The following is a 16,055-nucleotide window of genomic DNA, read 5'->3' as shown; positions in this document are numbered from 1 at the left end:
AAATCCCATCCCTGCTAAAATAACAGGTCAATCAGTTCTGTAAACAATCTGAAGTACCTGTTCAATTACTTTAAGTGGCACCCCGCCGGCTTTAATTGCCAGCGGGAGTCCCACATGCATGTCAGCGCGTCAGTGAGGAACCCGGAAATGGGGCGGGTTGGAGCCAGGCTCCCGACCCGCCCCGGGAATCCCCGATTTTCGTAGCCCTCCTGCCACCAACGCACCCGATCGCGGGTGCTAAAATCGAGCCCGTTGTCTCCGAAATAGCTATAATTCTTACACAAACCATCTGATGTTTCCTAAATTGCATTAACCTGACGCTAACGGCCTAATCTAAACCACGTATTAGTCTCTATCACACATAATGCATTCTTATAATACAAAGATATTAATACTGACTTCTGTATTTTTCCTACTATACACTATCTTACACTATGGGCCCAATTTTAGCACCAGGTTTCCGGTGCGTTCTCGGCGGGGGGGCCTCGAAAATCCCGATATCCAGGTGCGTGACCGGATCGCGCCTCGATCCCGGCCACTTCCGGGTTCCGCGCTGACATGCGGGGGTGCGTGCGCAGCCCCCGCTGGTGGGAATCCCGCAGGCAATTAAAGCCAGCGGGATGCCACTTGAGTGTATTTACTTTGCTTGTTGAGGTAATTAAATGACCTGATTCAGCTGTCTTATTAGGAAGTGTGGGATTTTACCTTCAACTCAGACTGTTTCACATACTGGGGGAAACAGTCTCACTCCAAACGGACGTGTTGCAGCCAGCAGCCTGTGGCAGCTGCCAAGGTGCATTCCACAGGTGGGAGGGGAGAGCCTACCCCAACGCAGGAGGACACTCCGTAACATTGGGCAACGCCTGCCCTCCACCACCCTCCTCCAAGCAAGAAGATTCACCGGCGTGGAAGTGCAACCCCTGTGCGAGGACACACTTTTCTACTGTGCACAACCCCGCAGACCTACACCTGCCAGATGGGTGCTGCGTTGACATCCTCGGAGGACGAACAGCATCAGCAGCCTCGCAGTCCACGCCATCCGCCTCAGAGACGTGCATCCCCACAACATGGTGCTGTGGCACATCCACCTGCACAGCAGGATGGAGGGCAACCACAGAGAGAGATGCGTTGCAGGAGGCACTACCCTCTGCACAAGGTCTACAGACCGAGGCTCAGCTTCATGGACCTCTCTGAGCAGCAGTGCATACGTAGGCTCAGAGTCACTCGCCAGGTAGTCGCCGACATCTGCAGCCTCCTTAATGACGAGCTGTTCCCGGATGGACCAAGCAGCATCTTCTTACCCGTCGCCGTCAAAGTCACCACTGCCCTCAACTTCTTCGCCCCCGGATCCTTCCAGGGTGCCACGGAGGACATCACCGGGGTCTCTCAGTCGTCTGCACACAAGTGCATAAAGCAGGTCACCGATGGGCTGTTCCGCAGGGCCTTGACCTACATCAACTTCGCCATGGATGAGCGCAGCCAGACGGAGAGGGCGGTTGGATTCCATGATGTGGCTGGCTTCCCACGGGTGCAGGGTGTAATCGATTGCACCCACGGGCACCTCCACATGAGCCAGGGCTGTTCATCAACAGGAAAGGGTATCACTCCATGAACGCCCAGTTCATATGTGACCACCGCCAGAGATTCCTACACGTGTGCGCCAGATACCCTGGCAGCTGCCACGATGCCTTCGTCCTCAAGGAGTCCACCGTCCCGCCCCTCTTCCACGCACCCAACACCGGCAACGGCTGGCTGCTCGGCGACAAGGGATATCCCCTGCACACGTGGCTTATGACACCTCTGAGGAACCCCATTACCGAGCCGCATCGTCGATATAATGACAGCCACATTGCTACCAGGTCTACAATTGAGCAGGCCATAGGGCTGCTCAAGATCCGCTTCAGGTGCCTTGATCGTTCCGGGGGAGCGCTCCAATACACGCCACTCCGAGTGGGACGAATTATAGTTGTCTGCTGTGCCCTGCACAACATGGCACTACAGAGAGGGGTGCCGCTGGAGGAGGCCCCATGCACACCTGCCACCCACATTGAGGACGACGATGAGGAGGAGGAAGAGGAGGAGTACGAGCGAGAGGAGGAGGAACGACCCATGGCCCGAACACCGGCTCACCTGTGTGCTCGTCAGGCCGGGGAGGCACTCATATGCCAACGGTTCTCCTAACATCACACTGTGTGAGGCGTTCACATGTCATAACGTGCGCAGACGAGGGTCCATACAGGCTCCCTCCACAGAAGAGTGGTGCCTGTACACCTGCACCCACTGTATTATGTCCAATGGGTGGGACGGGGTGTTCGTCGTGATGATGAGGCGCACGGAAGGGACATATTGCACAAGCCGCAGAATTATGGACAAAAGGTGGCAGCATTGGTGAGAAAAAGTGACTTTATTTCGTGTTGCCATTCAAAGACTGGAAATAAAAAGATATCAAATAGACAAACACCCTGGTGCAATCCCTGTGTGCTCAAGGAACTTTGGGTTTTCGTTTCCTGGTACCCCTACGTGGTGCTACCCCTGTGGCTCCAGCAGAGGTGGTGGCAGGTTGCTCCTGTTCATGCCCTGACCTGGTAGATGCTTTGGGCCGACGCCCCCTGTGTTTCGTTGCCCGTGAGGGCACCTCCACAGCCTTCCAGGCTGCAACCGTGGACATCCCCGGTGTCTCTCAGTCGTCTGCGCAGATGAGCCCTGCAAATACACCTACACCCACTCTGCAGTGACACACTGGGTGGCATCAGTGGTGGGTCCTCATAGGGATACCCAGGAGCGGGCATTATCGCACAAACCGGACAGGATTCGCGAAGACATGGCACTAGTGGAGCCAATATAATGTGTGATGTGAGTTGTTCTTTAATTCAATAGAAGTACGAACCATGACAAACCCTCAAACACCCTTGTACATCCCCTTCATGCTCACGGCACGTTTACCTTATGCTGCCTACTGCACATATGTGATGCATGCCCTGTGGCTGCAGCACAGGTGGTGGCAGGTTGAGTGAGGCTGGCCGTGAGAGAGATGCACGAGAGGGTGAGTATGGGATAGAGCCATGAGATTGTATGAGGATTGGGTTGCGTGGTAATGGCGGGGTGAGTACTGGCGAGGTGAGTAGGTGCAGGTAAGATGAGGATGAGGTTTGAGTGGGTATGAGGGGTGATGTGACAGAGTAGTGTTGGCAGTGCCGAAGGAGATGTGGGGTGGGGGCAGTGTTGTGGCAGGCGGAGTGTAGGGGAAAGACTACGTGTTCTCACTGTGGCTGACCTACTGAGGTCATTGGTGCGCCTCCTGCACTGTATGCAGGTGGAAATATGTTGGTGGCGCAGCTGACCCCCTCTGCCACCTCGGGCCAGGCCTTCTTGGTGGCAGAGGCAGGCCGCTTCCTCCCGGCCGCTGGGGGGAAGATCTCTGTCCTCCCCCTCCTCCTCACCCCATCTAATGATACCTGGGGTGAGGCATCATTAAACTGGGAGCAGCCTTCCCCCTGGGCTGCTCCATGCTGTCATTTTTACTGTTTGTTGCAGCATCTGTCAGTGGAGGACTGCCCCTTTAAATAGAGCGCCTCCAGCTGACAGAGCTTACTGCGCATGCGCAGCCCGCCCGACGCGCAGATCAGCAGCGCAGAACCCGGAGGAGCAGGTAAGTGGCTCCAATTAGTGTGTTGCCTGCTGCAATCGCGCGGGCAACCCACTAATTTCACCGGGCGCGTTATGAACGCGCCCGCAGGCCTACCCGCCGGGAACCCGCACCCCTGGTAAAATCGGGCCCTATGTGGTCAAACTGCTTTGACATCAGTCTTGGATGAGGTATAACTCCTCCAGCTGTGCAATCCCTTTCTTCAAACCCTCCTTTCACCCCACCATTGACAGCCATGCCTTTGATCACCTAGGTCTCATGCTCTGGAATTCCCTCCCTTATCTCCCTTGCCTCTTCATCTCTCCTCCTTTGAGACCTTTCTTTAAACCTATCCCTTCAACCATGCTTTTGGTCACCCCTCCTAATATCTCTTTGGCTCGGCATTAATTTTTTCCTTACACCTCTGAAGCACCATGGCTATTTTTCAACATTAAATATGCTGTATAAATGAAAGTTTTGGATGTGGATATTGAAACTCAGTGGGTTTATGCGTCATTGGTGTTTTTTTCTCTTTTCTCCCCTCAACTCATTTGCAAGCAGAAGTTGAACAAATGAAGAATCTGTTTTCTAAGCTGTGCATGTTTGTACACTGTTTCTAGTTATATCTTACTGACAGTTGGAATTTCTTGCATGTGTACTTGGATGCTGATAAATTCGTACGCAAAGAAAATATGAAAGTTTGAATTATGATTAAAAAAGAAAGACTGCATTTATATAGTGCTTTTCATGACCTCAGGGCATCCCAAAGTACTTTACAGCCAATGAAGTACTTTTGAAGTGTAGTCACTGTTGTAATGTAGGAAACGCGGCAGCCAATTTGTGCACAGCAAGCTCCCACAAAATATGCAATAAATGACCGAATCATCTGTTTTATGTGTTGATTGAGGGATAAATGTTGGCCCGGACACTGGGAGAATTCCCCTGCTCTTCTTCAAACAGGGATCTTTAACATCCACCTGAGAGGGCATATGGGGCCTCGATTTAACGTCTAATCTGAAAGACTCAACTCTGCGATATGAATTACTAGTAGACCTGTAGACTGACTTGGTTGTCATTTTATGCCATATAATGGCATATGTTTTAAATATTTACTTTGTTGAAATCTTATTAACAATACTGTGATGGTATCTAGTTTAGAAGCCAAAGTGATGCATCTTCCAAAGGTACGCAATGAATTATAATTCAATATTACTAGCAATAAGGCAATGATTTTTGATAATTTGGCAAAAAGTTTCATTTTCATCTGAGATTGCAGCTTGATGAATCAACATTACAGTACTTAATTTTAACTCCATGTGTACAGTGACTAGCAAGGCACAATTCCAGAGAGTATACATTTAAAATCTGATATGCCAAAGACAAAAATAGGTTGTTCCCGTGGGACAAAAGGTGATTTAATATGTTAATTAGTGTCTTCTGTTCCAGCAGTGTCCCTGATAGCTATCTGGAATAAGAAAAGGCATACAATTGCAAGTCTTGAGCAAACATCCTTGGAGTCTAGAAGCCTGTGAGTGGCTGACCGGCTAAATGTAGTCATGAGAAATATATTTTAATATCTTTTTATTGTGGTCTATCATCAAAGGAATTTGGAGCCAAATCTTGGGTCACGTATACAGCAGGGAATCTGAAAGGTAGTTAGGGCATTGAGGCCAAAAAGAGGCTCTGTGATAGAGGATAGCCATGTAAAAAGTAAACAGCTGTGTTCCATGAGTTGTTTTTACGTCGAGGGTTAGCATGGAAGTGTCTTTATTGTTTTTGACAGTTTGAGGAGAATAGTGAAGTTTGTAATTATTGTAAATGTATTGTTTATACTGAGTACAGTTCTTCTACCACTTAAATGTTCAATAAATCTGTCTTGTGGTTTATAGCCTAAGCCATGGCCTGATGTTGTTTATACTTCTGCATACTAAAGTTAAGGATATCTTGTGGCAGTAGTACTGTATCCAGTAAGTTGAACTACCGTGACAGGAATTCTCTGTTTGACCCGTGGGTCTCTCTAAAATCGTGCACACATATTGAGCAGTTAAAGGCACATTCTAGTTTGAAGGGACTACGAATTCTGTTTGTGGGAATGGTTGGTGACACTGAACCCAAGGCCAATGTCTACGGTAAAAACCCAAGAGCATTACAGATGGCGTATCTGAAATATTAAATGGGAAGGAAAGTCTGGATGGGATACTTTTTTGTTCAATATACTTTGTTCCTCCTTCCCCAACCCTTTTATTATTTTTTAAAAAGTAACTATTGCCTGAATGGAAACCTATTAGGTTTGGGAGCCTCCTCACTGCTGGGGCAACCTGTGAATTCAATAATGAGTAGTGTCCTAGAGCAGTTGCATTGTACTATAGGGTCAGGCAAAGAACAAAGTGGCAGGTCCATGTTATATTAAATGGAGTCTTCTGGATGCCTTCCCATCGTGGAGTGTCCCAGAATTGAGGGGACACCTAACTTGGCCGGTCTCCGTTCAAGACAAGATCTAACCAAATATTGTAGTGAACATTTTTTCAATGTAAAATGTTAGTACTTTGGATAAACTACTCCATACTAGATTTTCCATAACCGTTAAATATATGGGACAACATATCAAACTTTTTCTTTGTGCCATACATAATCTAGGAAAAGAGATGGAATACAGCAACAAAACTTCTAGAGAAATTTTAAGCGTTTAATGTTTGTGAGTATCATATATGCAACAATATCCTTATTTTTTGATTAGGAACATCTTCGGGAACTCCAATAATTATGACTCCGACATGGAAACGGAAGATACAAGTAGATTCTTCACAAAGCCTTGGATTTTCAAACAAAAAACGGTACATTTTTCAATTGAACATCCTTGCTGATTTCAGGTGGAAAGATTCTGAATCGAGGTTTTTTCATACTATAAGAATTAAGGATTGGAAACTGGGCAAAATAGTCATTTCTTGTTAAAATCCATAAATATTGGGAGCTGTAGGAATGACTACTTGGTTTTTGTAATTTAGAACCATTGACTTTGTAGTGTGTTTCAAAAATGTTCAAGTATTGCCTAATCAGGGAGTTCAAATAATAGATGTTTAAGATTAAAATGCCAAAAATGTGGATCTTGTTGTCAAAGGTTATTTTGGTCCATTGTGAATTCAGATCAAATCTGAGTAGCCTATTTACCTCAGCTTTAGATTGAGCAGAGCTCAACTGAGAAGCACATGCTCTTAATAATCGTTTCAGAAAACAAAACGTGGCTCCTGCTAAATCACAATATACATGTCATCTCTAATGTATACTGATCAAATCATAGACCTCAAATATTACAAACTACTACCATTTGTTGCTAAGGTATGTACCAAGTACAATTAATTAGAAAATAATTTGCATCATTTGGTGCACTTTGAATGTACACCTTTTTTTATTCGTTCATGGGATGTGGACGTCGCTGACAAGGCCAACATTTATTGCCCATCCCTAATTGCCCTTGAGAAGATGGTGGTGAGCCACCTTCTTGAACCGCTGCAGTCCGTGTGGTGAAGGTTCTCCCACAGTGCTGTTAGGTAGGGAGTTCCAGGATTTTGACCCAGCGACGATGAAGGAACCGCAATATATTTCCAAGTTGGGATGGTGTGTGACTTGGAGGTGAACGTGCAGGTGGTGTTGTTCTCATATGCCTGCTGCCCTTGTCCTTCTAGGTGATAGAGGTCGCGGGTTTGGGAGGTGCTGTCGAAGAAGTCTTGGCAAGTTGCTGCAGTGCATCCTGTGGATGGTACACGCTGCAGCCACAGTGCGCCGGGGGGGGGGGAGGGGAGGGAGTGAATGTTTAGGGTGGTGGATGGGGTGCCAATCTAGTGGGCTGCTTTGTCCTGGATGGTGTCGAGCTTCTTGAGTGTTGTTGGAGCTGCACTTATCCAGGCAAGTGGAGAGTATTCCATCGCACTCCTGACTTGTGCCTTGTAGATGGTGGAAAGGCTTCGGGGAGTCAGGAGGTGAGTCACTCGCCACAGAATACCCAGCCTCTGACCTGCTCTTGTAGCCACAGTATTTATGTGGCTGGCCCAGTTAAGTTTCTGGTCAATGGTGACCCCCAGGATGTTGATGATGGGGAATTCGGCAATGGTAATGCCGTTGAATGTTAAGGGGAGGTGGTTAAACTCTCTCTTGTTGGAGATGGTCATTGCCTGGCACTTGTCTGGCGCGAATGTTACTTGCCACTTATCAGCCTGGATGTTGTCCAGGTCTTGCTGCATGCGGGCACGGGCTTCATTACCTGAGGGGTTGCGAATGGAACTGAACACTGTGCAATCATCAGCGAACATCCCCATTTCTGACCTTATGATGGAGGGAAGATCATTGATGAAGCAGCTGAAGATGGTTAGGCCTAGGACACTGCCCTGAGGAACTCCTGCAGCAATGTCCTGGGGCTGAGATGATTGACCTCCAACAACCACTACCATCTTCCTTTGTGCTAGGTATGACTCCAGCCACTGGAGAGTTTTCCCCCTGATTCCCATTGACTTCAATTTTACTAGGGCTCCTTGGTGCCACACTCATAAGACCTGAGCTCTGGCAGTCATACCAACAGAAGCTCAGACAAGCTTTGAAGTATTAACAGTAAATGTTACAGTATATATTTTAGATAAATTAAGAATGTGTTTGCCAAGAAAGTTTGGATAAGAATTTCTACTAACTGCAGATATAAAGATTTGCAAATTGGCTGTTTCATGGTCTATTTAATCAAGCAGCAATTCAATCTGAACAAAAATGGGTAATAGGCATTAAAAGCAGATGTTTACACAAGTGGTCAGCATTTTTAAATACAGGGCCAGAAATTGCTCCCGAAATAACAGAGGAGCTCAATAGCGCTCTCCGTTTTTAGGAGGAAGGAGCAAGTTCCCACGTTTGCACATGTGCACTAAAACGTGAAAATCGTGAACTTGTTCCTATTGGTTCGCCTTCGATTTGATAGCTTCGAATTAAAGGGCCATCGCAATCAGAAAAATCACTGATAAAGTGGCAACTTGCTTATCTGCCCAGTTGGAAAGTAACTAATTACGCCACCAAACAGGTACGCTTAAAAATACCAGGCCTAAACTAAGTTTTAAAAGTGAGGTTAGTCTTAATGACTGCCAAACAACTAAAAATTAACTATTAAAAATGTGCAATCTTATATTATACCCTATTTTAATAGTTTTTGGTCATTAAAAAAAAATCAAATTAAAAAAATTTAATTTTTTTTTACTTTTCCCTTTTCTGTCTCTTTTAATTTAAATCAATTATTTCTTTGCCTTTTTATTAAAAAAATGTAAAATTTTTATTTACAATGACATGCAGAATACTAACTTTAAATGAATGAAGTCTGCTTGCCTGTTTGTGGGCGGGTCTTCTACTCTCACAGACTGTTCCATGAGCATCAACTCACACGGGGTTGGTAGTGTACAATTTTTTTAAAGTTCAAAATCACACAGTTCGACGCCACAGGGCCCACTGTAAGTATATTCATTAATTTAATTTGCAGGAGCTGCAGTGAGCGTTGCCTTGCCGCTCTGCATGATTTCTGTCCCATACTGCTGTCTCCAATTTGTGGAAATTTTTATGCTCCCGTCAGGAATTCTATAGAATGGCTTGATGTGAAATAGTTTGTAACATTTGAATTCTATGCTTTGATCCGTATGCATTTAATTAAAATCAGCCTACTTTTTGATTTAAACAGAAGCCACATTTTGCTTTCTGAAAAAGGGTAAAAAGGAAGTTTGTTACTCAGTTGAGAATCTCTGCTCAATTTGAAGCCACTCAAACTACTCAGACTTGGTCTGAAATTAAGCATTCTTGGAAAGCTTTTATTGAAGACTTTTGCAATCATCTTCATTTTTTTGTCTACCTAACAATAGCAACTACTGTCCAAAAGTAAACTAGCTGTAAATCGTTTTAGATATCGATGATGCAATAAGTTGCTATGTAAATGCAAATTCTTTCTTGCGTTAGAGAAGTGTAGTTTTATTTCTTTTGAAATGTGTGTATTTTTTTAAACTTTATCCATGTCTTATTGAAATAAGAACCTCAAGCATGTAAATTTTGACTGAAAAGTATTTGAATGCAATATTAATACATTATTTTGACCTTTTCAAAATCTTGTGAAATCTGCCAGGTAAAATCGTATCCTGCATCATGAGAGTAGCCCTACGCACTGTTGAATTACAACTATTAAAGATTGACTGCTACTACTAAACTAGTAACTCTTGGTAACTCAGTAGCAAACACGAGTAAAAAAAATCTTACCTTTTCCGATGCGATCACGATGTAATTGATGGTGATTAAAGTTGTTTCTGGGTTTTGTGCCCGGCAGCCAGCTTGATTGACAGGCTGGCTGCCGACAGAAGCTGCAACGCCGAGCGGGGGCGGGAGAGAAAGAGAGAGAGAGACGTCATCCGGCGCTAGAACAGCGCGTGGAGGGTGTTGAAGATCGGGGAGGGGAGAGGGGGAGATCGGGGGAGGGGGAGATTGGGGGCTGAGGGGGACATCGGAGCAGAGGGGTGTAGATGACATCGGTGGAAAGGTAGGTTTATTTTGTTTTTTAACTTTGTGCAATGGTTTTTTATTTAATTTATTTTGTTTATTTTTGCCTGATCCGGCCCTTCACGCCTGGTTTAAAATCATTTTAACTATCTACTATGTCAGAAATAAAGTACCTTACGTACCTCAATGAGTACATTTGTCAGCGGGACTTCCGCATTCGGAAGCGCACGCGCACACAGGCGCATCTGGGAATCCCGGAAGTCGGCGGGTTGGGGCCGGCTCGGGATTTTCGCAGCCCCCAACGCACCCACAATTTGATTTGAAAATCGGACCCTTTATGTCTGTAGGATATGGAAACCAATTTTGCATGTAACATGACATAAACTACACTGGCAGTTTTATTATTTGTTGTTTGTTAATTGTCAGTTTAGGTCACGGGTGGACAATTTTGTTTTGGTCTTTGGAAATTGAAGAGACCTTTTGAAATGCACAGAAATTGAAAAATATATTAATCTTCACAGGCGATCTCTCCGACACAACATAGCTTTGGAATTGTTACCCAGTGGTTTTCTCAGCCAGAATTCTACACCTTCATCAGATGGAGTCAAGAAGGCTGATGGTATGAATAGAGCCTTCAACTCTCATTTATAAAATATGTGCTTCTGCACTTATCACTTGGTGTAAAGTCTTACTTTTCATTAAAAAAGAAAGCAAACGTAGGGGAGAGTACTGCAATATGAACAACTTAGTGTGTCTTTTTTTTTTCAAAAAACAAAAACCTCTGATTTGTAGGAAATATTATAATTCCCCAACAATTCCGCCCCCTTGTGCATCCCTGATTTCCTTCGCCCCACCATTGGCGGCCGTACCTTCAGCTGTCTAGGCTTTGAGCTCTGCAATTCCCTCCCTAAACCTCTCCACCTCTCTACCTCTCCTCCTTTAAGACCCTCCTTGAAATCTAACTCTTTGACCAAGCTTTTAGTCACCTGTCCTAACATCTCCTTATGTGACTCCGTGTCATATTTTGTCTGCTAACGCCCCGGTGAAGCGCCTTGGAATGTTTTACTACGTTGAAGACGCTAAATAAATGCAAGTTGTTGTTCCTCATTTGTTCATCCTCCATGTACAAATAGAAATTTCCATGACATCTTTGAGGGAAAGTCACTTGTAACACTATTAAAAAAGCACTCAAGTAGGGATGGGCAATAAATGCTGGCCTCGCCAGCGACGCCCACATCCCATGAACAAATAAAAAAAAATTTACTGATCTGATTCAACTTCAATTGGAGGCAGACTATCAATTTTCCTTGTTCTTTCTCTTTTCTTCTCCCCATCACAGACGACAGGTGTGCATTGTCTTCCACTCTATGTAAGCTTTCAGTACTATTGCTAGTTTGAGAAAACTTTCACCTTATGCCCTAAGGACTGACTGAATAGTTCTTAAAACTGCAAAGATTTTAGTTTTGGTGTTTTGTTTTTGATTAAAAGTGTGTAAACAAGCTTGCCTATGTTCACACGGCTTACATTTTCAGAATTGATTTGCACAGTGCAAATTTTAATTTAAAATTTAGTGAAATTTCCACTCTCCCTAAGACCCACTATTTCAGCTCTCCAATACAGAAACCTTTCTCTGACAAAAGGTAATCCAGATAAAGGAGGCAACCAACAGTGCCAGCGTCTAACCTGTCCCTCATCAAAAAAAAAGACAGTGGCTCTTGCTCATGCTCTGAACAATTGAGAAATTCTAGCAGGGTCCCAGAAAGAAGTCTGCCGTCCAACGGATTAGGGCATGCTCTCCAACAGCAGGAGGAAGCTGCAGAGACTGACAAAAATGGTTATGCTGTCTACATCATGAGTTTCATTCCCAAGCTCGAAGAAAGTTTTCTCAGTTTAGGGCCTTTTTAAACCACTGGGCTAATGTGATGGTCTGCAGGAACTGTTGCTTGCAGGGACTACCGGAGAGAAATTGTATTAAATTTTAAATATCTCCCACAAGATAGAAAGCCTTTTTGGTGTTCAAAAACTTAATCTGGATTTTTCATGGGGAAAGGGAGAGCAGCATAGGAGTAGATTACATTAGAGGTAAACCGTACAAGTTTAACCATCATCTACAGTGATGCAGTGTTTAATATATGTGGAAAATTGTCATATAGTGAAGAAACTGTTTATTGTTTTTGAATATGCAATCAGTACATTTTGACCACTCTCTCTCCTGGCAACCTATAAGCGGGGAATTATAAATTACACCACATCTGCTTTAAATTAAAATCTGACTTCCCATGATTAGACATTGGGTTATTTTTGAAGAGAGATTTATTGAAAGCTACATAGGTGACCACCTACATCTGTTCTTCCCATTTCCAGTGCAAAATGATGGTGAAGGTGGGAAGGGGACGGAAAATCTTGGTTGTATTGTCGGTAATTAAAGTTGATATTTGTACAAGCAGAAGATTTTGGATAGTACAGTATTAGAGCAGAGACAAGCTTATAGATACATTTTATTCTCTGACTAGAGTCAATGGCTAAATTATAGAATTTCTGTTACCACAGTTAAGCTTGTACTTGTGTGATTATGTGGCACTATAGTTGTTTTAGATTCAGAAAAAGCTTCTCAAAAAAGCAAAATTGCGTGTTACATAGAAATACCTAGAAATTGCAACACAGAAACAGACCATTTTGTCCAACCAATCTGTGTTGGTATTTATCCTTTACGTGAACAGTAGTCCCATGTGTCGGCCCTATTTCCATAGCCCTGTATTCCCTTTTCCTTCAACCACCTATCTAACCTATTAAAACTTGACATGGCCTCTGCTTCAATCACTAACTCCAATAGTGAATTCCACAGCCTCACAACCCTTTGTTAAATACATTTTTCCTGCTCTGTCCTAAATCTCTTACAGTTAATCTTGTATCTATGTCCCCTTGTTCTAGCCCCCTCAATCATTGGAAATAGTCTGCTTCTATCCACCCTGTCCAAGCTCTTCGTAATTTTAAACACATCTATCAAATCACCCTGTGATCTCCATTCTAATGAAAACAGCCCCAATTTTACATTGACTTCGTATTTGTATTTCCTCAGGCAACATCCTAGTGAATCTGTGCTGTATCTTCTCTATCGCCTCAACCGTCCAGTAGCGTGGAGCCCAAAGCTATACACAGTATTCCAACTCTATACTTACTATGCTTTAAATAGATTCACTGTTGCATGTCAATTTTTATATTCTGTACCTCTAGCCGTGATGCCCAGTATTCTGTAAGCTTTTGTTATGGTCTTGTCTACTTGAGCTGCTGCTTTCAAGGTCTTGTGAAACTTGAACCCCAAATCTTTCTGTCCTAATGAGCTTAATAAAGCTTTTGAAGAAATTATAGATTGAATTAAAATGAATTTGTGATAACGTGTTTTTTTGCTTAGTTTGTTACAAGACACAATGTACTTTTGCTGAAGGTAGTCCTCAAGTGTCACTGGAGTCCTTGCAGGGTCCTCTGTCCCTCTCTGCTGGAAGTGTTACGTTTCAGTCAACTGCATCAGCAAATCGGCGGAAAAGTAAAAGACTAGAAAACCAAAGAGTAGAGAGGTATTTGTCAAATACTTGTATTTGCCTCAATAAGTTAATACTCTTGAGGTTTAGTTAATCTATTAATGGCTTTATTTTGTACATATTTGACTTAAGGAATGAGTAACCACCAATGTGATTTTTATTTTTCAAAGTTTGTAATTTAGCCAGTTCAACAAAAAAAACAGATCAGTGCATAACTGGTTTACTCCTAAAATATGTGCACCAATAAGTAAATTTGATTTAAAATTAACAAATAGGAAAAAAACGAATAGAGCACAAATTCTGTAGCTTTCTGTTAGGTATATGCTTTCACAGTAAGTAGGTACATATACACACATTATATAATCAATGTTGCTGCTAGAATTTTAGTAAGTCCATATTGGTAGGTATGAAGTAGTCATATTTGCACTGATGCCCCAATCGGTCACTCCCAGTGCAGAGTTACACTTGCCGGAAGCGCTGCTTGGGAAATTGCGTGACTGCGGCCCCGATTTTCTATCCACTAATTTAAAATTGTGGGCTCTGGGCCCACGATTCTCTCCGAGTATCCACTTAAACTGCGAAAAATAGGCAGCAGTACAATTATAAATTTTCTCCTTCCTTTCGGTCATGTCTAACACCAAAGTGAAGATCAATTTCAGGTGATAACTAGCGTAAGAAATGTAATTGCATAACGTTAGAATTCACTGACTTAAGTGAAATTTTTCTATAGTTTATTGTTACCAATATGCTAAAATAAGCCTATGTACAACACCATATGTTTGTATCTATCTATACCTATTTATGTTAAATTTTGGTCTCTGTGCACTTCCTATCAACCTTTCCTATTATAAATTCTAATGACCTCAATTACAGTGAACCATTTAAAATTTTTTTACAGTTTTAACATTTTTATTTTTAGGTTTTAATTTTATTGTTGATTCTGCTCCAGTCTCCATTTCCACTTCCAGGTATTCCGCACTGTACACATTTCCCAGTGTGCCAAGCTGTTGTCTTTCCCCTGGCCTCCAAAACTGCTTCCAGGCCTCCCATGCAGCACTGCTACCTTTTGACTAGTCTTATGTACCCGTACCTGCTTCCTGACTCTCCCTTGCTCCCCTGATGTTGCCGTCACTTATAAAAATAAGTTTTTATAAGTGACGACAGCAAGCTCAAGGTAAATTCCATCCTCTTTCCTGGCCATTGTTTTAGACTGAACTAGACCATTCACAACCTTGATGTCCTGTTTGACCCTCAGACAATGTTCAGCCCCCCACCCCCCGGCTTACTTCCACCTCTAATGTTGTACGCCTCCACCTCTACCTCAACTGTTTCGCTGCTAAGACACACGTGCCTCCATCACCTCCACACTTGCCCACTACAATGGTATCCTTTCTGACTGCCCATCCTTCACCCTCCATAACCTCCAACTTGTTCAAAGCTCTGTTGCATGTATCTCCTCCTACATTAAGTCCTATTTGCCCATAAGCTTTGTCTTCATGACCTACATTGGCTCCCCATCCCCCAATACCTCTAAGATACATCTTAACCCTATCTCTGCAATCTTCTCCAGTCCTATATTCTCTTTTTGTCCCCTCGCCCCACACCCCTTCCTTGAATGCTCAATTCCTCTGACTTTTGTGCTGCTACACTTCTTTTGCCCCACCAGAGCCTTCAAGTTACCTGGTTCCTACTCTCTGGAATTCGCTCCCTAAACCTCTCCACCTCACTTTCTTTTTAAAGCCTTCTCAAAACCCCATCTCTTTGACCGAGCTAATGGTCACCTCCCCTATTCTCTCCTTTCCCAGTTCAGTGTCTGTTTTCCTTACGCCTACCAGTGAAGTGCCTTGGGACTTTTTTTTAACATTAAAGGCAAGTTGTTGTGCAATTGTTAATAGATCCCTTGCATTTATTCAAATTATAATCTAATGTTCTGATTTTTTTTAAATGGCTGTGGATGCTTTTACTGTTTCTTGTTTTGTATTGTAGTTTGGAAATTGCCTCAGGTGTGTTAATTATTTAGCTAGTGAAAACTAGCACTGCGTTTGTTTTGATACAACTATAATTGAGCTCTTGCAAGATTATCTCCAGTACAGTTAGATCTTTTTGAGATGTCAACGTGTTCTTTTTTTTATTAATTTAACTATGACACGCTTAGTCTGTAAATATGTTGCACATTAGTATTTGCACCTTGAAGGATTTTGTTTTGTCTTATTGGATGCATTCAAAGATTGCTTTTCCCTAATAAAATCTTTAGCTAATGAGCAAGCAGTTTAGCCATACAAACCAGGAAGGTTCCAGGTTTGTGAGCTAATTTCAGCCAGTCAGTAATGGGGCCACTCCAATTGCACTCAACGCCCTGGGTTGGAGATGGGGGATAGAAATCATCC

General features: G+C 43.4%; 1 protein-coding gene across 2 annotated transcripts in view; it reads left to right on the top strand.

Annotated features, from left to right (window-relative positions):
- Positions 1-16,055, top strand: part of LOC137326362 (rho GTPase-activating protein 11A-like) — an 86,119-nt gene that overhangs the window by 53,622 nt on the left and 16,442 nt on the right. Inside the window, exons 8-10 of one of the 2 annotated variants that reach the window (XM_067991368.1) lie at positions 6,363-6,459; positions 10,651-10,748; positions 13,575-13,704. In XM_067991368.1, the coding sequence (XP_067847469.1) occupies positions 6,363-6,459; positions 10,651-10,748; positions 13,575-13,704 (325 nt within the window). Of the gene's footprint in view, positions 1-6,362; positions 6,460-10,650; positions 10,749-13,541; positions 13,705-16,055 lie in introns of both variants that reach the window. The other variant, XM_067991367.1, reaches the window with a different exon arrangement.

The sequence above is a fragment of the Heptranchias perlo genome, chromosome 10 (genome assembly GCF_035084215.1).
Source record: "Heptranchias perlo isolate sHepPer1 chromosome 10, sHepPer1.hap1, whole genome shotgun sequence".
Classification (NCBI taxonomy): Eukaryota; Metazoa; Chordata; class Chondrichthyes; order Hexanchiformes; family Hexanchidae; genus Heptranchias; species Heptranchias perlo.
This window is presented reverse-complemented; position numbering and strand designations above follow the sequence as displayed.